Source organism: Delphinapterus leucas, chromosome 14, assembly GCF_059928025.1.
Source record: "Delphinapterus leucas isolate spDelLeu-1000000601 "Yukka" chromosome 14, BTC_Dleu_Yukka2, whole genome shotgun sequence".
NCBI classification, from domain to species: Eukaryota; Metazoa; Chordata; class Mammalia; order Artiodactyla; family Monodontidae; genus Delphinapterus; species Delphinapterus leucas.
This window is the reverse complement of record NC_143142.1, coordinates 66,053,759-66,079,682: the sequence shown is the minus strand read 5'-3', so window position 1 is coordinate 66,079,682 and position 25,924 is coordinate 66,053,759. Positions and strand designations below refer to the sequence as shown.

Below are 25,924 nucleotides of genomic sequence, written 5' to 3'. Positions count from 1 at the left end.
CCCTGCATTAAAAGGTGGATTCTTAACCACTGGATCACCAGGGAAGTCCCAGGGCATTGATTTTAGATTCAGTCAACAAACATATATTGTTTGTTATGTGCTAGCCCTGTGCTAGTCACCAGAGATACAGTGAAGAATAAGACTGTTGTGTTCTTTGTGGACCTCGGAGTCTTGTGATCAGGGGAATGTCATATAGGGTCTGTGGATTTCAACTTTCACCAGGAATCTTATTTGGTAAGTTATATTAAAAAAACAAAAAACCTACTTGACCACTTACTTCATTTCCTTTTCAAATAAATGGAGTTCTCACTTCTCATGTGACTCAGTTCTTCTTTGCTCGCCTTTTGTTCCCTCCTTCCCAACTACTCTTTGGTCTCTTGGTGACCCTCTTCCTCCTCCACCGTGGCCTTCGGTGGTGGTCGTTGCAGTTCACAACCCCCAGGGCAGTTCTCTCCACCTCCCAGGTTTGGTTGGACTACCCCACATCCTTCATTTCACTGCATCAGAGCAAGCAGCCTGCTGTGCTGGCCGCGGCTCTGGCCTGCCTCCCTGTGGGCTTTCCCCTTCCTTGCTGCCCTTGCTCAGGCCTCCTGAAGCCCCCCGTCCCACCCCACCACCACCACGACCACTCCGCCAGTTTAAGGCAGGTCTGGCCCCATTGTCCCCTGGAAGTCCTGTCTCAGTCGTGGACCTTTCCTGACCGCCCCAGCCTGACATGATGGGCAAGGGCATAGCTTTTACTTAGTTCCAAGCCTCCCAGAGGAGAAAGGGAGCCTGCAGCAGGGAAGTGACGGTCAGCCCACCATGAGCCAGGCAGCTCGGTTATCTGAACAAGAGCTGATCCGCCGAGACGTCACTTGTGGGCTAGCAGTGATGCCCTATAGAGGAGGAAAAAGAAAACCCCTGTGTTCTGCATAAATCAAGAGGTAAAAGTCCTCTGGTTTGCAGAAGGCCCCATAACGGTGAATGAAAAACCTGGAGGTGGGAATTGAAGGCTGCAGAGGCGTGAAGGAAAAGCCTTGACCTCTGTCGCCCTGGAATTAGAATGGGCGAGGGGACAATCTTTGGGGTCCCGGCCCCTAACACTGCTTAACTGTTTTCCTCCCCCAGGCGGATGATGAGAGGAATTACCACATCTTTTACCAGCTCTGCGCGGCTGCCAGTCTTCCGGAATTTAAAGAGCTCGCACTAAGTAAGTAAACGGGCCGCGTGCTCATCCTGGGGCTGGGCTGCTGCTGCCGCAGGTGGCGCATCTGGGGGCTCTGAGGGAGAAGGTGTGCGCGGCTCGGTGACCTCTGTCGCGGATACTTAGCTCTGCCTCACCTGTGGGCACAGTCCCACCCCTCTGTGAGTTTCATGCCCACAGGAAATGAGAGGATAAGAGAGGCTGGGGGTGGAACAGTGTTTTGCAGAGCACAAGTGAATTGACATGCATTATTATTTTGAAAAATATGTTTTCATTCTAGACACCCTGAGAAATGTGTCTCAACCACGAGGATCTGGAGATTTAGCTAATGCGCATCACTTAATTGTGGTCGACGTGTTTTAAGTCATATTTAAGGACTGAGACAAAGAAAAAGAAGGAAGGGGGTGAGGATAAAGCAGGGGTAACATAGGGTTGGCTCAAGGGGCATGTTGATGAATCCCGGGAGGCCCCACAGAAGGTGAGAGAGGAACTTAAGGAGTTTAACTGGACCTCTGAGCCTCAGCCAGGCAGCAGTCCTCCAGTTCCTTGCAAGCAGGCGGGCAGCTTGCCCACATCCACCCTGCGGCCTGGAGGCCAGAGCGGAGCAGCCAGAGTGGGGTGCCAGGGGCACGCGTCAGCTTTTTGCTGCCATCAGGTAGGAAGACAGCCTTTCAGTGGGTCCCAGTCACCCTCCGTTTCTGTTATTGTTGTCTGCTAAGGTGCCTGGAGACTGTTGACTTGGAGCTAGTGGAGTTGAGAGCCAGGACAGAGCAAGAAGGGCGAGCAGGCTTTAGTTCCTGACACCATACCGTTGTAGCCCCGCCCCCCGGGCCTGGAGCCTTCCCCGTTCTATGTGCGCAGCCCTATCTTGGAATATTGACTGAGTCCTGCCGCTGAGTCCTCCAAGCCACCTGCTGGTAGGTGCGTGTGGTGAGGGCACGCCTCGGGGCCATGCAGCTCCCCTGTCTCTGGCCTGTCATCTGTATTTTGGGGAGGTGTGCGTAGGTCCAGCACTAGCAGATGGTGTACAGAGCTGGGTGTCTAGACAGAGGTTAATTGGCTTTTGTGCAACTGTAAGAGAAGTAGACTTCTGAGGCTTTACTGTCCCAGAGCCAAATCCTCGCCATCTTAAGGACCCATCACCAGATCCAGCTCTGCCCACTCCAGCCTATGCTCCCAGTAGGTAAAATACATCAAGCGGTTCAAACCTTGGTCTGCCCTCCTCACTCTCCACTTTACTTGCATGTGGAGTCTGGCAGCACTCAGAGCCCGTGCCGTGCAGTTTAGCACTGGCTCCTCCGTTCATGCATTAAGCCCCATGCAGGCAAATTAGGCCCTGGGGATGTAGTGTTGAGCCAGATGTGCGTCCTGCCCTTGCTTCGCGCACAGTTACAGTACGGAGTGAGAAGGCTGTGCTAAGGCGAAGCGCAGCTGTGGTGGGTCAGAAGCTGCTCAGGGCAAGTCATGTTAAATGGGGTCCCAAAGGAGGAAGCCTTGGATGATACACATTAGGCTGGCTTCCGTGCTTGCAGGTCTGATTCTCCCCAGTGAAGTCGTAAACTCCTCGGACAAGGAGTGAATGTTACAAGCCTTGTTTGATGGGCACTGCCCTGAGCTGGCAGCTTGGGGCTCTCGTGCTGGCTTACAGTCCCAAGGGACCAGGAAGGCAGGCCACGTTAAGGGCCACTGCCATCCTCCCCCCTCCTTCCACAGGCCCAGCTGGACTTCTCAGGGCCAACCTGCGGGAGTTGAAAACTTTTTTCTTAGGGTCAGTTTTATAGAAAATGAACGAATGCTGGTAAGATCCATCTGGCTGTATTTGGGCTATTTGATCCCAAATGTAACTTTCAGGTAATAGGAAAGAAATCTTCCTCCCCACTCCCCCACTTACAGGAGTGCATTGAGGAGAAAAATGACTTTTCCTTACTCCGTGTTTCAACAAGGTGCAGGCTCCTTGGGCCTCTGGCTGGAGCAGTTGAAAACTACCCGATTGGATCCATTTCTTGCATTCTTACCTGCGTGTGCCCTCTGAGAGCATCTTGGAGTGAAGTGAAGAGCCTTTGATAAGCTCTCGTGCTCAGGCATGAGGCTGTCTTCTGCCTTGTGGATGGATGGGCTGTGAGCCCTGAAGCTTGACATTTATAGTTCCACAGATAACCCTGGTTGAATGGATGGAAACATCAAATAAATGAAGGACTAGCCAGCGACTTCTAGTGAATATTCAGACCTGCCTCCCCTCCTTGCCTCTTTTCTTCACCTAAACTGTGCTGTTCAAATGCACAGAAATCTCTGTAAGACCCCTTGGCCCTGCAGGAATTTTGTGCACTTGTCTTGAGAATGAAGTGGACAGATGTGCATACAGCCCCACTTTCCTCTGCCCTGTGGTTGGTGGTCTGTTGCATTAAAATGACCTCGGGATGAGATTTTAAAAAGTAATACAGTGAATAGTGTGTTAGAGTGTGAATAAATGATGGGAAAAAGAGGTATAATGGACCATATTCCCTTAAATGCAGCCTTCACGTAATGAGGAATAAATCCTTTCTTCTTTTTCATTTCCGTAGCTGCATAGATACAGTTTTATAACCACCCTCTCTTGCCTTGCACAAGTCAGAGTACAGCCTCCCCAGGTGAAGTGCAAACCCTGGGCCTTGGCCTTGATGGTCCATTGCTCTAATCACTGGCTTCACGACCCTTCTGTACACTAGTCTGATCCAGTGAGCCAGTTAACAGGGGATTTTGTGATGTATATCTCCTTGGGAATTCTAAGTAAAGAGAGAGACCCAGACTGGAGGACAAGAGACCCCTCTCTGGGATGGGGTGATTGGCTTCATGGGCCTAAAAGGAGAGCTGAGATCCAGGCAGGCAAAGCAAATAGGGGAAGAGTGACTGCATCCTGTTGGGATGTCTGTCTTATCAAGAGGATCTGGGAGTGACGTTAACAGAGGTGATTGTAGCCTTAAAGCAGATGGAAAGGAGATGATTATTTTGATTGGATTCAAATCATTCAGTAGAGAATGCTGTGACTGGCTGGGGTGGCCCCTGCAGTGATGAACCCGAGCAGGAAGAAGTTACTCTGCTGGGCCTGTGAGTTTGGGAACTCAGAGCAGGGAAGGGTGGGGAGGTCTGTTTCACTCAGAACATCAGGCATTGGGGCCCTGGCCTTTGACAATGAAAGGTCTTTGATGCTGAAAATGCCTCCTTCCCTCCAATATGAAAGCTGTGCTCTTTTTGGAGTCTCAGGTGACTCTAATGTATCAACTGATACTTTTGATTATGATGTAGGTTGTATTTATGGCTAAGTCATGGGATGTCATAGATAACCATCTCCTTAATTGGGTGATCAAGGAATGGGCTCACAGGCCTGGCCAAACCCTGGGTGAGCCTGGGAAACCCCTTAAAGCCCTATGGTGCTCAGTTTGCCTGTCTGAAAAATGGGAGTAAATATACACTTGGCCCTTCATATCTGCAGGTTCTGCATCTGTGGATTCAACCAACTGAAGTTCGATCCATGGTTGTGGAGGGCTGACTGTACTATACCATTTTATATAAGAGACTTGAGCAGCTGTGAATGTTGGTATCTGTTGGGGGGTGTGTGTGTCCTAGACCCAACTCCCTGTGCATACAGAGGGACGACTGTATTCAGTCGTCTTCATGCGGACACAGTAAAAAAAATCATCAAATGAGGGGTTTTGAAAGGTGAGTGTAAAGGGAAAAAAAGAATTGATGCTTTTATTAAATGCTTGAAGCTGTCACAGTACTCTGTACCAGAGCTTCCAGGGTGATTAGATATGGAAGATCCAAATATGCCATCTTCCGCAAAGACCTGATGTGACTTCCTTCATCAGAATTCGCTTCTGCTGTGGCTGTGAGTGAGCTCAGGGCCAAAGTCCTTCGTCTCCCAGTTCAGCTGCCTGCAGTCATCAGAGTGGGTTGAAGTCCCTCCTCCAGGAAGCCTTCCCTCATAAAACATGACCAGTATTCTGCTGTTCATTCCCATGTGCAGTGTTGCCTGTTGGTTGTGTGTGAGACTGGGGTTTGGGGCTGAGTTCTGCCACTTCCTAGCTGGGCCTGGTGTCGTGGACTCGAGCGGTGGGAGGAATTGGTGGAACAGTGCAGTGTGGCTTGGAGCACAGGATCAAGGTGAGAAGTGGGAGAGACCAGGAAGGAGACGTCTGCAGGGCCATTGACGGCATGAACAGGGGTAGAGCTGAGGAATGGCAGGAAGGAAGCCGGTGTATCTGGGACACAGAGGTGGGGATGGAAGGACTAGGTATGAGTCTGGAGTAGTCGGAGGAGGCCACTTCACAAAAGGTCCGGGAAGCCCTTCTAGGGTGTTTGACTTTTGCCTTGAGGGCAGTGGAACAGGAGGGTGTCTCCAAAGGGCTTTAAGTAGGGAGTGGTGTGATCAGAGTTACCAGAAGTTTAAAGGAGGATTTAGAAAGGACAGGAGCAGAAGCAGGGAGAAAGGCTTAGAGTCTTTTGCAACAGTCCCCAGACAACAGATGCTGGACAGGTCAGACCCTGGATAGTGGCAGTCAGGATGGAGGAAGGAAAGAGACTCAAGAAATTCTTCGGAGATCAAATCGTGAGGACAAAGTGTTGAAGGAGGGCTGGGAGTTGCAATGAAGCTGCATCTAAGCATGTGTAGCTGAAAGTAAAGAGAGAGACCCAAACTGGAGGACAAGAGACCCATCATAATCACACCCGTATGTGCCCAGGTCAAGAGAAAATCATTTAACTGGTGTTTTCAGGGGAGGAGGGAGAACAGCTAGTGTCCAGTTTTGACATCTTATCAAAATCAAACATTTTACACTTAGAAATGCCAAGCATTGGACAGAATTGTACCACACAAAGGCGTTGTAGTTTGTGGAAAGTTGAAGTGATTTTCAAGGGTGATTCTGATGAGGTATAATTGTTACCTTAAATGCTGGCTCTCAAGCCTTGTAGTTCAGATACTCCCCAGGGCTCGTTGCACTTTTGCCCTCTGCTGAGGGTGGCTCTGAATTCTATGACGGAACCTGGGCCCCTCCTCGCTAGTCATCCCCAGACTGTTAGCAGAGGCCTGACTGAAGAGGAAGTAAGCCAGGGGATGAGAGTCTCAGCCTACGTTTGTACACGTGCTTAAATAGCTCAAGGTGCCCCAACGTTTAAAACAAACAAATCGTGTTACTCTGGGCACATCGTTGCCCCTCATGTGTCAAACGAGGTTGTCAGACTAAGATTATTGATGGTCATGGAAGTCTGGTTCTAGGGTGGGTGTACATTTTACTGTGTCTATCAGAGCCTTTTATAAAACAAGTCTGTGGCGAATGCTACTGTAACTTGAACTTGCCATGACTTTTATGTTCCCTTCTTTTTCACATATCAGCTTTAACACAAACGCAACAACAGGTTCTGTCACTGTGTTGTACTTTTCTGTCTTTTGTTACTCAGTTTTCTCTCCCACTTGCCTTTGTCAGTAAAGATGATATTTGAAAGAGTTCCACATCCAGCTGGGAATAAACTCTGGCCCGGGTCAGCTTGCTCAGGGAGTGGACATCCTCGTGGGGCATGGTCTGTGGTGAACCTGGGGATGAAGCGTCCCTCCCATGCCTGATGCCTCACCTCCTTTCCCACCGCAGCCTGTGCCGAGGACTTCTTCTATACGTCACAGGGAGGAGACACGTCCATCGAGGGTGTAGATGATGCTGAGGACTTTGAGAAGACTCGACAAGCCTTCACACTCCTTGGTAAGGAACTTGGGGATGGGGAGAAAGGCCCAGAGGGTTGATCGCGTGGAGAAAAAGCATGGCAGTGTCCCGCTCTGCTTGCCAACCTTCATGAGCTGGTGGGGAAGCCCTCTTGCTCTTGGTGAATATCTTCATACTCTTATTCCATCCCAACCCTTGGGCTCCAAAGCTTATGGCATGGAACTTTGGTGCCCTTTCTTAACAATAGGATTTGAGAGTTGATCTCTGAGGCATTGCCAAGTACTCCTTTTCACTCCCTCAGGGCATTGACACCAATGGATGAAAGCCAAGAAGAGCCGTGTCTTTTTGTGTTGAGGGTTTGAGGCAGTGTGTTCTAGCAGAAGGAACATGCCTTAGGGACCGAAACCACCCATGTTTCACAGTCAGGGTCTCCAAGTGGGAAACAGACTGCAGAGGTCTAGTAGCTCTGCCATACGTGCAGTGCTATTTCTGTTGTTGCTGTTTCCATGTAGAACTTAGCAGTGGAATCTATAAATCAAGATCTCTCTGTCCTTCTGGGTCATATAAGACAGTAGAGCTGGAGAAAACTGCCCCTTTCGCCGGCCAGTTTTGGGGGAAAAGAGCCCCCAAGTGGTAAAGTGGAAGGCAGTCTGTGCTTAACTGGCAAATTGAAGTGGTAAATTCCTGGGACCTGCAGCCAGAAAAGGGGAAGCTTGGGAAGTTAGCCTGAAACCCACAAAGTGGCTCAGGGGGACCTGGTGCTTTTCCCAGCCCTTCCCTGACAGACATTTGGCTTCTGAGTCATGTGACCAACCCAGAGCAGCATTTCTTAGGTTCTTTGGGAATCAGGGAGGTTTCATCCAATGTCCAAATAAAGCATGGCCAGACAGGACGTGCCCGGATCTCCATATGGGGAGAAAGTCAGGACTGCGTGTGCTGAAATCTGAGTGCTGTTCACTTCTCTGGATAACTGGTGGATAGATGTGGTTTGCCTTTTTTTGTACCCATGAGACAGAAACCGCACTGGTTATTCCAAAAGAGGAAAATTACTATAATTGTTAACAAGAGCAGTAGTAGATAATTTAACTATAAATAAGAGGATTTTAGGGGTCTAGAAATGGTGGGTGTAAACGAGCTGTCTCGAGGGTGAGGAGGAACAGCCAGCACAGGAGCTACTGACTAGGAGAGCCCCCATGCCAGGCTGAGATTACGAACACTCCTGGGAGGATGCGGCTGCCCCAAGGTCAGGAAGCCCGCTGGTGGTAAGGGAACCTGCCAGAGGGTGCGGGCCATCCCTGGTCCGTGTAAGCAGCCTGTAGTGCCCTGGGGTGTGGTGGAGCCAGAACTTTTCAGACGCAGCTGCTAATGGGGGAGCGTGGCCTGAAGACACAGCTGGAGCTCACCTGGCGGGTGGCTGGGCTCCCAAGATGAATACTGATGACTGTGGAGGACCAGAGCCGGGAATGGAAATGGCTTCTTGCTGCTCTCGCCTTGTGAAGTCCTTGCAGTGCCCTCTCTTGACCAAGTGTGACATGCCACCCGCAGGCCAAGGGGAAATGTTTACAGGGTCTAGCACCGGTGTGACACAGCAGGGCAAAGAAGGGCAGATTTGAAGCTGAGAGATGATAAACTGGGTACAGGTGTCCCTGAGTTCCCCAGCACCACAGAGCTGTTCTGTTCTCCAGTGCTGGGGTGTAGGTATAGAGGAGACTCGATGTTGAGGAGGATAGCGGTCGGCTAAGAAAGGAGAAGGCCCCTGTAGTGCCGGTGTGAGCAGTAGGCATAAGCTGATCCGAGGAGATGGTTGTTCCCTCCAAGGCCCTAAGGAGACTAGGTACTTTAATTCTCAAAGCAAATGGAATTTTTAAAATTAATTATTTAATAAGCCATTCTTCCCTACTCTTTAATAAACATGTCCATTTTTTAAATTCCAGAGGTTGGCAAACTTTTTCTTAAAGGACATGATACTAAATATTTTGGGCCCTCTTGGCTGTACGATTTCTGTAGCAACTACTTAACTTTGCCACTGTAGTGCAAAAGTAACCATAGACAAAATGTAAAAGGAAAGACGTGACTGTTCTAATAAAACTTTATTTACAAAAACAGGCTGTGGGCTACGAGCCTTTCAGATTTAGTGTTTGATTTTTGTTTTGTTTTGTCTTGTTTTGTTGCTTCCTGTAAAGAGGTACTGCTTATTCGGAGAATCCTGTATTAAAAAGGGACTTTCTGGTCAGTACAGCATAGGAATCTTAACTATTGTTAGGATTCAGTAGTCAGTCATCCAATATCTACTACTTAAATTCCTACTATGACAGGGTGGTTAGGTCTTTGGAAATTGACAAAGCATTGGTTCCTAAGAATAAGAGAAGGGGAGAGGAAAGTGATCTATCCCTCTCATCCTGTGATGGGCCCAGCACCCACTTCCTGACTAGTTCTGTGGGACGTATTTGAGAGCACTCTACAGTGCTTTACTCCCTATACAGGTGCATAACCGTCCAGCCTGCTGTATTGTCCTGGGTTTCAGCCTCTGGCTTTAACTGGTCTTTCTTTTGCCACTCGTACTCAGTTACACTCAGGACATGTGCCTAAATTGTTCACCCTCTGGTTGTTCTTTGGATTATTAGTTTAAGTAAAACCAGATGTTTGAACAATGCATGCATTTCTGTAGACATTTGCAAGGACTTCCGTCTGCGTAACAAGTATCAATACAGTCTTTCTGTCACTCATGTTTCTGAGCACCTACTGTGTGCCAGGCACTGGGGATATAATGATGAAGCAAGAACAGGGATTCGTGACCCTATGAAGTTACACAGTAGCGGTCATCTAACACTGTGAAAGTGTAGAGTTAATTTGTCTAGTTCATGCTTGGGTTGCCCACTTTGTTGATTATCTGAGTAAAGTTTTTAATCCTAACATGACACATCTTTACTCCCATTTATATAGGTGTTACTGACTTTTTTTTTTTTTAAGCCTGAGTAAAATATTACCTTAAAAATAAGTAACTGCATCTGGGGAAGAATTTGGAGAACAACTATATTATCTCTTAAACTGAATGGCAGGTCAACTGGTGTTCATTATATTAGTCTGTAGCCTTTTTTAAAGTCTGAAGTATTTGGTAATTCAAAAAGAAATGGTAATGCCTTAAAGCTAAATATAAATTTTAAGAGAGTATCCATGTCTTTGATAACTTACATGCATAAATAATAAAATCGACAGTAGATATCTGCCGTCAGTGGCTCCAGAGTAGGCGTGTGTGTCTGTAACTGACGGAGCATATAGTGTGGTAAGCAACAGCCCCCAGGGGAACAGCCAGGGGCCAGCTGGCCGTCCAGCCCCATAACAGCACCCCCAGGAGAAATTTCTCCTCTTTCTCCGTTGGCACTTCAGATGTGTGTCACAGATGTTTGCAGGATATTATGTTGGGAGAAAAATGACTGCAGATAAATGACCATTCTTATTAAACTCATAAAAACATCCATAAAATGTTGGTTGAAATGAAGTCCAAAATGGGTCTGCTTGATTGCTGCCTCTCCTCTGCTCTTGGAGAAGTGAAAATGGTAGCGTGACCCATCTGGTTTGATCGGGACAATCACCGTGAAGATATTTCTCTTTTAGTCCAAGGAGCCCCTTTGCCCTCTGAGCTGTTACTGTGAGTGGTAATTACTTGGTGAGGAGCCTGGATCATTTTAGGAGTCACTGGCCCAGAAAGGAAAATGAAACATTTTTTCTTAAGTCCTTAAAAAGAGGGGAAAACATCCTTTCTATCCTACCGTGGATACTGAGTGTCATTCATTCATTTTTTTTTTCCCCCAGGAGTGAGAGAGTCCCATCAGATAAACATTTTTAAGATAATTGCTTCCATCCTACACCTTGGAAATGTGGAGATTCAAGCCGAGCGCGATGGTGAATCCTGTAGTATATCAGTAAGTTGCCCACCAGCACCAGAGATAACATGTACACAATTTACTCTGTTCGTAGAGCTTTATACAACTGAAATACCTTTACGCTTAGAGGGCATTCATAGGTTATTTATTCTTAAGAGGAATGGTTTCTGTTCCCTTCCTGATAATTATTTAAAACAACAAATTCTTTTCAAATCAGCTGCCATCAAGTTTCTGTCACTGAGGGCAGGGAATTTAGTGGTTACTCAATAAATTATTTCTGATGGTTTGATTTCCCAAGTACCCGAGGTCCATGGAATTCTACAGTGTTACCAGCTCATGAGTACTTCCGGTCTGCTTGCAGGGATATGAGGGAGTGTTGGACACTGTCTCCAGGGAGCTTACAATCTAATTGGGTGGACAGGACAGATAACCACAGTTGCCAAGATTTTGACAGTACAAAGGAGAGAATACTGAGACATCTATATGACAGTATTGCAAACTATGAAGTGCTCCATAAATGTTCTTAATGACTGTTACTTTCTTGGTGCCCAGTGTAGTACCTTATATGTGGTAGATAAAAAATGTCTAAGTGGGTGGGTGGGGGAACACTGCCGGTTACAAGTAGTATAGACAGCATGTTGTGTGCTCTCTGGTATGTGATGGTGTGGGGCTGGGCTAAAAAACTGATATTCTGACCTTGAGTAAGGAATCTGCAATTGTTTCTTTCTTTTAGGCCTCTTTTGTGTCCATTTATGGCCAAGTCCTGGGAGGTACAAAGTACGATTCTTGCTACCAAGGTCTTAGAATTTAAATAACTGGGGAAATACAGAAGACAGTACTACAGAATAGGAATGTGGGCATGTGTCCAGGCCACACACCAGCTGATCCTTTTTCAACTGTGCAGACATTTTTTAACCCAGTTAAACCTGGCCCTGCCTTGAGGGAGAGGAAGTCCTGAATGGTGGTAGCTGGCATTTGGCCGAGCTCATCACCCCCATACACCTACCAGAGAAATAGCCTTGGATTTGGAGCCCCTGGCCCCATCAGGCCTGCCGCCATCCTCCGCACGGAGTCTGCAGCCTCATGAGAGGATCCCCCGCTGGGCCCAGTGTGAAAGCAGGGAATGCTGGAGCTGGGCAGCGCTCGGTGCCCCGGGACATCGGCGTGTGTGTGTGCGCCTGTCTGCGTGTATGTGCCTGTGTGTGTGTGTGTGTGTGTGTGTGTGTGTGTGTGTGTGTGTGTGTGTGTGTGGCGGGGCAGTGTGGTTGGCCATGGTGATGCTGGGAGACGGATTGAGGTGGGCAGAGGAGAACGTGGTGCCTTGGTGGGATGGCGGATGGGCCTCTAGTGCAGGCCAGACACTCTTTAGGGCCAGTGAAGCATTGTCCCTCTTGAGAAAGGCACAGAGGGTCTGTGCCTCCCCTCCCAGCACGTCCCCATAAATGTCCCCCGGTTCCTTAGGGCAACCGTACTCTGCCTAGTGTCGGGGACAGGTGAGATTAGGAACATCGGCATTGAAGAACTCCTGATTTAGGCTGGCCAAATGCAGGGAAGCTGACAGATTTCCCTTGGCCTCCACCCTCCCCTCCCCCAGTCTCCTCCTTCTCAAGGTCACATCCCCCATCGTGGGTTCTTACGGCGTTCATGCCTCTCCTCCATATCTCTCAGCATGGTTGTAATTTTACATTTATTATGTGATGATTTGCTGTGTGTCTCTCTCCCTCATGAGACTCCAAAGTCTATGAGAACGGGGACTGTTTGCTCGCTGTTGTATCACCAGCACCCAGCACAGTGCCCAGGACTTGGTAGATGCCCAGTAAGCAGATGGATGGATGATGGAGGCTCCCTGGGCTCAGGGGTGATGCAAGTGAGCAAATAGATGAACACTGGGCGGTGTTGATGGTGAGGCCCGAGGACCAGGGCCAGCGAGTTCCTGGGCTGTGGGTTGAGTGAGGCCAGGGCCTCTTTGGAGAGCTAGGACTTGGGCTTATCAGGGAAGTGTCTGTCTGATCTTAGAGCTGATCTTCCGCACCAGCCTCTGCAGGGACCTTCGGGTGAGAAGGAGAGTGAACGTTTACTGGTGGTATTTGATCGATGCCCGTTTCCCCCACCAAACTCCAGGACAGTGTCTCCTGTGCTCACTCTTCTAGCCCTGACACACACTGGCACCCACTGAGTGTGTGTGTAAAGACTGTGTGAAGGAGGGCTCTCAGGGCACACTTGGGGAAAGGGGGGTGGGGAATGGAGGACACAAATGGTGCTGGAGGGAGGGGAGGATGCCTGACAGGTGGAGGCTTGGACACCAGGCCCTTACTCTCAGAGACGACAGGAAGTCAGAGGTTTCTGAGCACAGGTACGTGGTCTAGGCTGGTCTCATCTTGTTCTCCAGTTAAAGGCTGTGTCGAGAGCTAACTGAGAGTGAGAAATTGGAGTCGGGGCTGCCAAGGTTCAAATCCTGGTTCTGCCACTTACTGATAGTCTCTTACCTGTTTCCTTATCTGCGGGCGGGGGTGATATTACCCGCCTTGGCACAGGGCTCGAGGGCTTGAGTTCTCGACTGTTATCATCATTGGTGGCAGAGCCAGAGTGGACCTTCTGAGCATCCGTCTCCCTTCACAGCGCTGGAAAGACTAAGGCCCAGAGAGAGGAAACTCTCTCTCTAAGGCCACAATGACAGTTAATGGCAAAGCCCAGCCAGCGTTCTCGTTCCACGCCACCGCCGGCCCTGCGCCTTCCTCTGGACGGGCTGTCTTCCACTAGCCTGATGTTCCCCATCCATGCCCAGCACGCTGCCGGGCACGCAGTGTGTGCTCGCTCGAGAGATGCTTTGCTAAGTGGTTGCTAGTGCACGGATTTTGGTTTATGCCTTGGGTGCGTAGGGTGGACCTCCTACTGTGGAGGGGTGTCTGTCCAGATGCAGTGTGCCTTCTGCTTGGTAGTTGTCATTTTTAATTAAAGCGTGAATATATGTCCCGTAACTGCCAGAGCTACCTTGGAGATGCAGTAGCATGCGATTACTTGGACACCAGAGGCAGCTTGTTCCTTGAACTTGGCAACATGGGCCCACAAAACTCACCAGCTGCCGATGATGCTGGCTGTCTTTAACGGCTTTAGCATCATTTGATTGAGCTGGAGTGTAATTGCGTAATGTTAAATCAGTTTCAGTTAGTACCTTTAATCAACAGTCAGGAGCGGGTACTAGCTGGGCAGGCCGCTCCCTGCTGCAGCCGATGGGAACCTGCCCCGTGGTGATGATTGGAAAGTTCCAGAACTTGTGGAACTCTGTGTGTGTGTGTGTTTACGGAGTACGTTAACAAGCCGGTTCCACCACATTCAACCTGCTGTCACTCTCCCGCCCCCACCCCACCCCACCCCACTTTTGTTGAGTAAAGCCAGTTAATGGCCTTTGTAACTATTACTCCAACTCCACAAACCATACTCTGGAAAAACTGGCCTTAATGACTTTTGGAGGTTCTTTCCTACTCTGACATTTTATTATTTCGTAATTGTGTGTATTTGGGTAGGTGGATTTTAAGTATCTGTAGGAGGGAGAAAAAATGGGCTGGGGAAAGGGCACAGTTATCTGTGTTAACTTTCCTTGAACAAGCCTGCATTTGCGCGGTGGCAGCGTCATCAGAAAATGATTCCCACAAGCAATTCAGGGCCGTTAGGAGGTGGCACATGACATTCTAAAGGATTCCCTTTCAGCCTCGGAGTTATTAAGCTCTCCAGCAGGCTCATGGCTGGGTTATCAACTTCCCCTGGGGGATTTAGATGAGGGAATGAATAATGGGCGAGAAGAACCTCTAGAGGAAAAGCAGGTTTTCTGTGGGGTGTTGTGAATGGGCAGCAAGGGGGACCCAGGACACCTACACACTTGGGAAATAAAACTCTGTGGGTGACTTGGTTATCAGGGACTCAAGGGCAAGGTGATGTGATTGGTACTTTGGGTATTGAGGGTCAAGATGAAATGCAGCTGACTACCTGGGTGCGTTCTTATACTTCTCTGGGGCTCAGTTTCTTACCTGTAGGCGAAGGGACTTATGCTGGGGGCATCCCTAGTTTTTCCCAGCTCTAAACATGAATATCAGTTACAGTGTTCCAAGTGATCTTCCCAAGTCAAAATTTGTTCCTTATTTTTTGCCATTTGTCCTAGCTCTCCACCTAGATTCGCTTTCTTTCCAAGTGGCAAGTGCTTAAAGTATGTAAATGAGTTCCGTTATGTGTTTATATGACCAGGGCTAAGATGAAAGCAAATCTGCTTGGAAGCTTAGGATGGTGTGATGTCAGCGTGCTGTCATCGTCCAAGGGGGTCAGCTCAGGGCTTGTCTCCAAGCGCACTGCTCTAGACCGCGTGCGAGCCCAAGGTAACACTCAAAAGCGAGGACCTTTCCGGGGCTGTGGATTGAGCACTGCATGTGGAACTCTGCAGCTGGAAGCTACATCCACTGTGATTTTGCCGCTGGCTCCTTATTCTTAACAGATTATCTGTTCCTAAGTTATCAATTCTCATCCTGCACCCTTCACTCCGGAGCCCTCTCCTCCAGTTACCCTTCAGGCCCTGGCAGGGGAGGAGGGGACAGGGAAAGTGGAGAGTTGTTTTTTAAAGCCCTGCTGATGATGTGCTCATGAGCAGGTATTATCAGTTTGAGCAACACTCTTTGGGCCCCTATTGTCACCTAGTGGTGTGAGAGTGCGTGAGATGGCTGGGGCAGTGGCTAGGGATGAAATGGGGTTCTGGGGGGCCTAGAGTTGGGTTCCTTCCCTCCCTAGAGCATGGTGGTGGGCTGTCCTCCACGCCCCTCCTGAACCCTCCTCCCATGTCTCTTCCAGCCCAAGGATGAACACCTGAGCAACTTCTGCCAGCTGCTGGGGGTGGAGCACAGTCAGATGGAGCATTGGCTGTGCCATCGCAAGCTGGTCACCACCTCGGAGACCTACGTCAAGACCATGTCCCTGCAGCAGGTGGTCAACGCACGCAACGCCCTGGCCAAGCACATCTACGCCCAGCTGTTTGGCTGGATAGTGGGGCATGTCAACAAGGCCCTCCACACCTCCCTCAAGCAGCACTCCTTCATCGGGGTCCTGGACATCTACGGGTAGGACGGTGCCCCCTGCTGCTGATCACTGGTGTCTTCCTGCTGGCATTTTAGAGCCAGCGGGGACCTTGGAGACCTTCCTGGTGGTTCTCAACCCGTGGAGTGTGAAATATGGGGGAAGGGGGCATTTTTGGCTGGGTCTCTGCCGGCACTTGGTGGCCCAAGGCCAGAGATGCTAGGTGTCCTACAATACAGAGGACAGTCCCGAGGAAGAATGGACCCTATCAAACACCAGTAGCTCCCCCACTGAGAAACCCCACAGACACCCCTTTGTCCTTGTGGGAAACTGAGGCCCAGAGATGGCAGTGTCTTGTTCAACATCAGACTGGAGGTTTCTGTGAACTTAAATTCAGGTTTTCTACTTCAGTTACGTTTTATTTAAAACTATCATCCGACCTCATTCGCGACGTTACCCATCAAGGGGGTTGTTTTAATACTGTAACTGTGCCCAGTGCTGCGATACAGATCGACACTGTGTGTGGCCGTTCCTGAAGTTTCTCTGCATTTTAGAATTCTAGCCTAGTGGAAAAGACGGTTACTCATGACAGTGTAAGTTACAGCGAGAGACAACCTGGCATGTAGAGAGTGTACTTCACTAGGCACTAGGAGACCGGCTTTCTGACTCATTGCTGTCCCCAGCTAGCTGAATGACCTCTGCAGATCACAGCCCTTCTATTCTTTAGCTTCTATAGCTTGAAGTTTTGAGCCACAAGTCTCTCTTAGGTGCATTCCAGGTCCTTCTAGAATTGCTTGAAATTATATGCACTGGGCTGAAACCTTACCTGCACTTCTTTTATGATCAATGTCCTGCCCTCTTTAAGCTAATAATAGATGAAATCCTCCTGGATCTTTATATCATAGAGGTCATGGTTTCTGTCTTAAAATAGAACTTTGGACCCTTAGAAGTGCAGAGTTGTAACAGCCACAATACTCTGGTAGAAACGACTGCTCAGTGGGCTGACAAGCTGGTGCTCGCCTTATGTTGAGGCTGTAGTAAAGGAAAACCTCCTCTAGAAGCGGCCGCTTTCCCGTGCAAAGATAGGCTGTCCAAGCTCCATCTCTGACGCGCTTGTTCATCACTGGGCTTTGAATCAAATCATGTCACATGCCGTGGCAGTAAACTTGATTTCTGGCATCACAGAGGCTTCCGGAACATGCTGAAGAGTTAAGTCACATGCACTAGCTACATAATACAAGAGACAACAGAAGAAATTGTAACAGGGTCGGTTTGAGGGTTTGGACACTTGGTGCTGTACGAGTTTCAAGGCAGAAGAGTGCACGCTTGTTGGCACAGTCAGGAAAAGCTTCACGTGGAAGGTGAGGCTTGAAATCGATCTTTCAAGGAGAGAGTAGAACACGGGCGGCGGGGGGAGACCCTTTGGGAGAGGAGCACAGTCCAGATGGTAGGAAAAAAGCCACCTCCTAGGTGATGCGGAGCACAGTGGAGGATGACCTGGGGGGGAGGCAGGAGAATGCATCCTCCCCGGGCTCTCCAGGGTTCTAGCCAAGTGACCGTGGACATGCCACTTCTCTTCTGCTCCATCGAGTGCCTGCTTTTTGACGCAGCCCTTCCAGTTGCTCTGGGGAGAGCAACATAGAACAGTCTGTGCACCCTGGAAACATACTACCGAGCTGTCAGTAATTAATTCTGTGTCATTCATTCCTCTGCCATGAGTATTTTCAGGTAATTGCGTTTCAAAAAAACTGACCTTTAGTGTCACATTCTGATGTAAGAGCTAGAGAAAGTCAGGATACAGCATCTGACCTGGTTCCCTTAATCTACTTGGGCAAGAATCTATTTTTACTGAGTTTTCGGTGTGGGAAGATTAATGTGGAGACTCACTGTTCTTGTTGTTTTTTAACATCTTTATTGGAGTATAATTGCTTTACAACGTTGTGTTAGTTTCTGCTGTATAACAAAGTGAATCAGCTCTATGCATACCTGTATCCCCATATCTCCTCCCTCTTGCGCCTCCCTCCCAACCTCCCTGTCCCACCCCTCTAGGTGGACACAAAGCACCGAGCTGATCTCCCTGTGCTATGCGGCTGCTTCCCACTAGCTATCTGTTTTACATTGGGTAGTGTATATATGTCCATGCCACTCTCTCACTTCGTCCCAGCTTCCCCTTCCCCCTCCCCGTGTCCTTAAGTCCGTTCTCTACGTCTGCGTCTTTATTACTATCCTGCCCCTAGGTTCATCAGAACCATTTGTTTTTTTCGATTCTATAATATGTGTTAGCATACAGTATTTGTTTTTCTCTTTCTGACTTACTTCACTCTGTATGACAGACTCTGGGTCGATCCACCTCACTACAAATAACTCAATTTTGTTTCTTTTTATGGCTGAGTAATATTCCATTGTATATATGTGCCACATCTTCTTTATCCGTTTGTCTGTCAGTGGATACTTAGGTTGCTTCCATCTCCTGGCTATTGTAAATAGTGCTGCAATGAACATTGTGGTACATGTTTCTTTTTGAATCACAGTTTTCTCAGGGTATACGCCCCGTAGTGGGATTGCTGGGTCATATGGTAATTCTATTTTTAGTTTTTTAAGGAACCTCCATACTGTTCTCCATAGCACCTGTATCAATTCACATTCCCACCAACAGTGCAAGAGTGTTCCCTTTTCTCCACACCCTCTCCAGCATTTATTGTCTTTAGATTCTTTGATGATGGCCATTCTGACCGGTGTGAGGTGATACCTCATTGTGGTTTTGATTTGCATTTCTCTAATGATTAGTGATGTTGAGCATCCTTTCATGTGTTTGTTGGCAATCTGTATATCTTCTTTGGAGAAATATCTGTTTAGGTCTCCTGCCCATTTTTGGATTAGGTTGTTTGTTTTTTTGATATTGAGCTGCATGAGCTGCTTGTAAATTTTGGAGATTAATCCTCTGTCAGTTGCTTCATTTGCAAATATTTTCTCCCATTCTGAGGGTTGTCTTTTCGTCTTGTTTATGGCTGTGCAAAAGCTTTTAAGTTTCATTAGGTCCCATTTGTTTATTTTTGTTATTTCCATTTCTCTAGGAGGTGGGTCAAAAAGGATCTTGCTGTGATTTATGTCACAGAGTGTTCTGCCTATGTTTTCCTCTAACAGTTTTATAGTGTCTGGCCTTATATTTAGGTCTTTAATCCATTTTGAGTTTATTTTTGTATATAGTGTTAGGGAGTGTTCTAATTTCATTCTCTTACATGTAGCTGTCCAGTTTTCCCAGCACCACTTATTGAAGAGGCTGTCTTTTCTCCATTATATATTCTTGTCTCCTTTATCAAAAATAAGGTGACCATATGTGCATGGGTTTATCTCTGGGCTTTCTATCCTGGTCCATTGATCTATATTTCTTTTTCTGTGCCAGTACCGTACTGTCTTGATTACTGTAGCTTTGTAGTATAGTCTGAAGTCAGGATTCCTCCAGCTCCATTTTTCTTCACAAGATTGCTTTGGCTATTTGGGGTCTTTTGTGTTTCCATAAAAATTGTAAAAGTTTTTGTTCCAGTTCTGTGAAAGATGCCATTGGTAGTTTGATAGGGCCTGCATTGAATCTGTAGGTTGCTTTGGGTAGTATAGTCATTTTCACAATGTTGATTCTTCCAATCCAAGAACATGGTATATCTCTCCATCTGTTTGTATTGCCTTTAGTTTCTTTCATCATTGTCTTATAGTTTTCTGCATACAGGGCTTTTGTCTCCTTACGTAGGTTTCATTCTTAGGTATTTTATTCTTTTTGTTGCAATGGTAAATGGGAGTGTTTCCTTAATTTCTCTATCAGGTTTTTCATCGTTAGTGTACAGGAATGCCAGAGATTTCTGTGCATTAATTTTGTATCCTACTACTTTACCAAATTCATTGAATAGCTCTAGTTGTTTTCTGGTAGCATCCTTATGATTCTCTATGTCTAGTATCATGTCATCTGTAAACAGTGACAGTTTTACTTCTTTTTCAATTTGGATTCCTTTTATTTCTTTTTCTTCTCTGACTGCTGTGGCTAAAACTTCCAAAACTATGTTGAATAATAGTGGTGAGAGTGGGCAACCTTGTCTTGTTCCTGATCTTAGAGAAAATGGTTTCAGTTTTTCACCATTGAGAACGATGCTGGCTGTGATATTTGTCATATATGACCTTTATTAGGTTGAGGTACGTTCCCTCTGTGCCCATGTTCTGGAGAGTTTTATCATAAATGGGTGTTGAATTTTGTCAAAAGCTTTTTCTGCATCTGTTGAGATTATCAAATGGTTTATATCCTTCAGTTTGTTAATATGGTGTATCCCATTGATTGATTTGCATATATTGAAGAATCCTTGCATTCCTGGGATAAACCCCACTTCATCATGGTGTGTGATCCTTTTAATGCGCTGTTGGATTCTGCTTGCTAGTATTTTGTTGAGGATTTTTGCATCTGTGTTCATCAGTGATATTGGCCTGTAGTTTTCTTTCTTTGTGACATCTTTGTCTGGTTTTGGTATCAGCGTCATGGTGGCCTTGTAGAATGAGTTTGGGAGTGTTCCTCCCTCTGCTATATTTTGGAAGAGTTTGAGAAGGGTAGGTGTTAGCCCTTTTCTAAATGTTTGGTAGAATTCACCTGTGAAGCCATCTGGTCCTGGGCTTTTGTTTCTTGGGAGTTTTTCAATCACATTTTCAATTTCAGTGCTTTCGATTGGTTTGTTCATATTTTCTGTTTCTTCCTGATTCAGTCTTTGAAGGTTGTACTTTTCTAAGAAATTGTTTACTTTTTCCAGGTTGTTCATTTTATTGGTATATGGTTGTTTGTAGCAGTCTCTTCTGATCCTTTGTATTTCTGCAGTGTCAGTTGTTACTTCTCCTTTTTCATTTCTAATTCTTTTTTTTAAAATTTTTTTAGTTTTTATAAAGTTTCTTTTTTTGATTTATTTATCTTGGCTGTATTGGGTCTTCGTTGCTTCACACAGGCTTTCTCTAGTTGCGGTGAGTGGGGGATACTCTTCGTTGTGGTGCGTGGTCCTCTCACTGCAGTGGCCTCTCTGTTGTGGAGCACGGGCTCTAGGGCGTGTGGGCTTCAGTAGTTGTGGCGCATGGACTTCAGTAGTTGTGGCTGGTGGGCTGTAGAGCGCAGGCTCAGTAGTTGTGGCGCATGGGCTTAGTTGCTCTGCAGCATATGGGTTGGGATCTTCCCAGACCAGGGCTTGAACCCGTGTCCCCTGCATTGGCAGGCGGATTCTTAACCACTGCACCACCAGGGAAGCCTTCTAATTCTGTTGATTTGAGGCTTCTCCCTTTTTTTCTTGATGAGTCTGGCTAATGGTTTATCAGTTACGTTTATCTTCTCAAAGAACCAGCTTTTACTTTTATTGATCTTTGCTATTGTTCCCTTCATTTCTTTTTCATTTATTTCTGATCTGATCTTTATGATTTCTTTCCTTCTGCTAACTTTGGGGTTTTTTTGTTCTTCTTTCGCTAATTGCTTTAGGTGTAAGTTTAGGTTGTTTATTTGAGATTTTTCTTGTTTCTTGAAGTAGGATTGTATTACTATAAACGTCTCTCTTAGAGCTGCTTTTGCTGCATCCCATCGGTTTTAGGTCATCGTGTTTTCATTATCACTTGTCTCTAGGTATTTTTTGATTTCCTCTGTGATTTCTTCAGTGATCTCTTGGTTATTTAGTGGTGTATTGTTTAACCTCCATGTGTTTGTATATTTTACAGTTTTTTTCCTGTAATTGATACCTAGTCTCATAGCATTGTGGTCAGAAAAGATGCTTGATACGATTTCAGTTTTCTTAAATTTACCAAGGCTTGATTTATGACCCAAGATATGATCTGTCCTGGAGAATGTTCCATGAGCACTTGAGAAGAAAGTGTATTCTGTTGTTTTTGGATGGAATGTCCTATAAATATCAGTTAAGTCCACCTGATGTAATATGTCATTTAAAGCTTGTGTTTCCTCATTTATTTTCATTTTGGAGGATCTGTCCATTGGTGAAGGTGGCGTGTTAAAGTCCCCTACTCTTATTGTGTTAATGTCTATTTCCCCTTTTATGCCTGTTAGCATTTGCCTTATGTATTGAGGTGATCCTATGCTGGGTGCATAAATATTTACAATTGTTATATCTTCTTCTTGGATTGGTCCCTTGATCATTATGTAGTGTCCTTCTTTGTCTCTTGTAATAGTCTTTGTTTTAAAGTCTGTTTTGTCTGATATGAGTATTGCTACTCCAGCTTTCTTTTGATTTCCATTTGCATGGAATATCTTTTTCCACCCCCTCACTTTCAGTCCATATGTGTCCCTAGGTCTGAAATGGGTATCTTCTAGACAGCATATATATGGGTCTTGTTTTTGTATCCATTCAGCCAGTCTGTGTCTTGTGGTTGGAGCATTTAATCCATTTACATTCAAGGTAATTATCGATACGTATGTTCCTGTTACCATTTTCTTAATTGTTCAGGGGTTTTTTTTGTGGGTCTTTACTTGGTTATAGGTTTTTCTCCTTCATCACTTTAAATATGCCCTGCCACTCCCTTCTGGCTTTCTGAGTTTCTGCTGAATATCAGCTGTTAACCTTATGGGGATTCCCTTGTATGTTATTTGTTGCTTTTCCCTTGCTGCTTTTAATATTTTTTTCTTTGTAATTAATTTTCGATAGTTTGATTAATATGGATCTTAGTGTGTTTCTCCTTGAATTTATCCTGTATGGGACTCTCTGCACTTCCTGGTCTTGATTGACTGTTTCCTTTCCCATGTTAGGGAAGTTTTTGACTATAATCTCTTCAAATATTTTCTCAGACACTTTCGTTTTCTCTTCTTCTTCTGGGACCCCTATAATTTAAATTCTGATGCATTTAATGTTGTCCCAGAGGTCTCTTGAGACTGTCCTCAATTCTTTTCATTCTTTGCTCTTTATTCTGCTCTGTGGCTGTTATTTCCACTATTTTATCTTCCAGGTCACTTATCCGTTCTTCTGCCTCAGTTATTCTTCTATTGATTCCTTCTACAGTATTTTTAATTCCATTTACTGTGTTGTTCATCATTGTTTGTTTGCTCTTTAGTTCTTCTAGGTCATTGTTAAACGTTTCTTGTATTTTCTCCGTTCTATTTCCAAGATTTTGGATCATCTTTACTATCATTACTCTGAATTCTTTTTCAGGTAGACTGCCGATTTCCTCTTCGTTTGTTTGGTCTTGTGGGTTTTTTCCCTTGTTCCTTCATCTGCTGCATATTTCTCTGTCTTCTCATTTTGTTTAACTTACCGTGTTTGGGGTCTCCTTTTCACAGTCTGAAGGTTCATAGTTCCTGTTATGTTTGGTGTCTGCCCACAGTGGGTGAGGTTGGTTCAGTGGGTTGTGTAGACTTCCTGGTGGAGGGACTGGTGCCTTTGTTCTGGTGGGTGGACCTGGGTCTTGTCCTTCGGGTGGGCAGGGCTGTGTCTGGTCGTGTGTTTTGGGGTGTCTGTGAACTTAGTATGACTCTAGGCAGCGTGACTGCTAATGGGTTGTGTTGTGTTCCTGTCTTGCTAGTTGTTTGGCATGGGGTGTCCAGCACTGGAGCTTGCTGCCCGTTGGGTGGAGCTGTGTCTTAGTGTTCAGGTGGAGATCTCTGGGAGAGCTCTCACCGATTGATATTACTTGGGGCCGGTAGTTCTCTGGTGGTCCATTGTCCTGGACTCGGCTCTCCCACCTTGGAAGCTCAGACCTGACACGCCACCAGAGCATGACGACCCTGCCAGCCACACGGCTTGGAAGAAAAGGAAGAAGAAGGAAAAAAAAAGAACGAACAGATACTACCCCAAACCAAATGGTAAAAGCAAAACTAAACAGGCAAAATCACATAAAGGAACATACACATACACACTCACAAAAAGAAAAAAAAAAGGGAAAAAAATTTTTGTAACTAGTAAGAAAATAAAAATTTAGAAAAAAGAAAGAGAGCAGCCCAATCAGTAAACAAATCCACCAATGATAGCAAGCACTAAAAACTAAACTAAGATAAACGTAACACCAGAAACAAATCAGACGCAGAAAGCAAACCCCAAGTCTACAGTTGCTCCCAAAGTCCACCAACTGAACTTTGGGAACATTCATTGTCTATTCAGGTATTCCACAGATGCTGGGTTTATCAAGTTGATTGTGGGATTTAATCTGCTACTCATTAGGGTGAATAGAGAAATTCCCCTTTCTCTTCTTTGTTCACACAGCTCCTGGGGTTCGGCTTTGGTTTTGGTCTGTCCTCTGCGTGTAGGTTGCCCTCAGGTGTCTGTTTCCCACCCAGACAGGAGGAGGTTAAAGCAGCAGCTCGTTAGGACTCTCTTGCTCACTCAGGCTGGGGACAGGGCGGGGTATGGTAGTCACAACTGGAATGTGGGCCACGCCTGCGGCAACGGAGGCCATCATAACATCGCAACAGACTGAGGTGTGCAGTGTGTTCTCCCAGGGATGTTGTACCTGGATCATGGGACCCTGCCAGTGGCAGGCTGCACAGGCTCCCGGCAGCCGGTGTGGGTAGCGACCTGTGCTTGCACACGGGCTTCTCAGTTGCAGCAGCAGCAGCGTTAGCAGTTCATGTCCGTCTCTGGAGTCTGAGCTGATAGCCACGGCTCACGCCCGTCTCTGGAGCTCACTTAGACAGTTCCCTGCCTTCTGTGGGCACACAGAGCAGGAATCCCGTCTCCTTGCACACCAAAAAACAATGGTCTCTTGCCTCTTTGGCAGCTCCAGACTTTTTCCCGGACTCCCTCCCTGCTAGCTGTGGCGCACTAGCCCCCTTCAGTCTGTGTTCACGCTGCCAACCCCAGTCCTCTCCCTGTGCTCCGACCGAAGCGGAGCCTCAGCTTGCAGCCCCGCCCGCCCCGGCGGGTGAGCAGACAAGCCCCTCGGGCTGGTGAGTGCTGGTCTGGTCGGCACTGACCCTCTGTGAGGGAATCTCTCCGCTTTGCCCTCTGCACCCCTGTTGCTGTGCTCTCCTCCGTGGCTCCGAAGCTTCCCCTCCGCCACCCCGTCTCCACCAGTGAAGGGGCTTCCTAGTGTGTGGAAACTTTTCCTCCTTCACAGCTCCCTCCCAGTGGGGCAGGTCCCGTCCCTATTCTTTTGTCTCTGTTTTTCCTTGTTTCTTTTGCCCCACCCAGGTACGTGGGGAGTTTCTTGCCTTTTGGGAGGTCTGAGGTCTTCTGCCAGCGTCCAGTAGGTGTTCTGTAGGAGTTGTTCCACGTGTAGATGTATTCCTGATGTATTTGTGGGGAGGAAGGTGAACTCCATGTCTTACTCCTCCGCCACGTTGAAGGTCTCCCCATTGTTAATGGCACGTAAAAGTATTATGACTGCAGTGCTACTGATACGTACAATATCATGCCTTAGTTGTGTTATAGGTACATACTGTCTTAGCAGTGCCTTGAGCTTAAATAGGTAGCTCCTCCCTTCTAAGGGATCCCCAGCAAGAGGAAGGCCTCTGTGGGTTGGGCTCCTGGTGCTGCTGAGTCTGGAGGTGTTAGCTGAGCCCCTGCAAGCTGGGATTTTGTGTTCATATTTGCCATTTAATTTTTATAATTGAGTTTATTTGCTCTAAGATCCTGTGCCCGCCCAAAGGGGAGAAATAGATCACAGGGAAGACTTGTCTTTGGTGTGAAGGTGCACTTGTCCGTGGGTGGATGGGGATCCGTAGGACTCCATCTCCTATTTCTGGTGCCAGCGCCTGACCTGTGTGTCTCCTTCCTCCCCGTGCGGCCGTGGGTTCCTTTGAGAACATCTGACAGCTTTTCAGCGAGGACAGGTCCCATCGCAGGGGGGCTGTGCAACCTGGGGCCCTAGACAAGCACTCTCGGGGAGTCTCCTCCCCTTCTGCTTCCTTCCGGGTGCGCTATGCTGTTTTCTCTTTTTTTTAATCCTTGTTCCTTCTCAGAAGCTAATTTACTTTTTCAAACCTTGTCATAAAGCGGTCATACTTAGAAAGCGATTCACCTCCTCCTGGGGAGAGAGAAATGCCACGCATGGTTCCTCCTCCGTCTGCCCAGTCAGTGCCGGCTTCACATGCTGTGGGCAGAGTTCAGGATGGCAAGTTAGATAAGGTGGGCTCAGCGTGAACCAGCTGCTGTCTAACTGGG

The 25,924-nt window shown here is 47.1% G+C and overlaps 1 protein-coding gene across 9 annotated transcripts in view; it reads left to right on the top strand.

Moving 5' to 3' along the window:
- MYO5B (myosin VB) overlaps positions 1–25,924 on the top strand; it is a 387,835-nt gene that overhangs the window by 226,693 nt on the left and 135,218 nt on the right. For 8 of the 9 annotated variants that reach the window (XR_016387637.1, XR_016387636.1, XM_089895168.1 and 5 more), the window contains exons 7-10: positions 1,111–1,192; positions 6,808–6,915; positions 10,690–10,799; positions 15,594–15,859. Coding sequence is in view for 7 of the 9 variants with exons in the window: in XM_089895168.1 (XP_089751294.1) it covers positions 1,111–1,192; positions 6,808–6,915; positions 10,690–10,799; positions 15,594–15,859 (566 nt within the window). In the remaining 2 variants the exon portion in view is untranslated. Of the gene's footprint in view, positions 1–1,110; positions 1,193–6,807; positions 6,916–10,689; positions 10,800–15,593; positions 15,860–25,924 lie in introns of those variants that run through there. The other variant, XM_089895173.1, reaches the window with a different exon arrangement.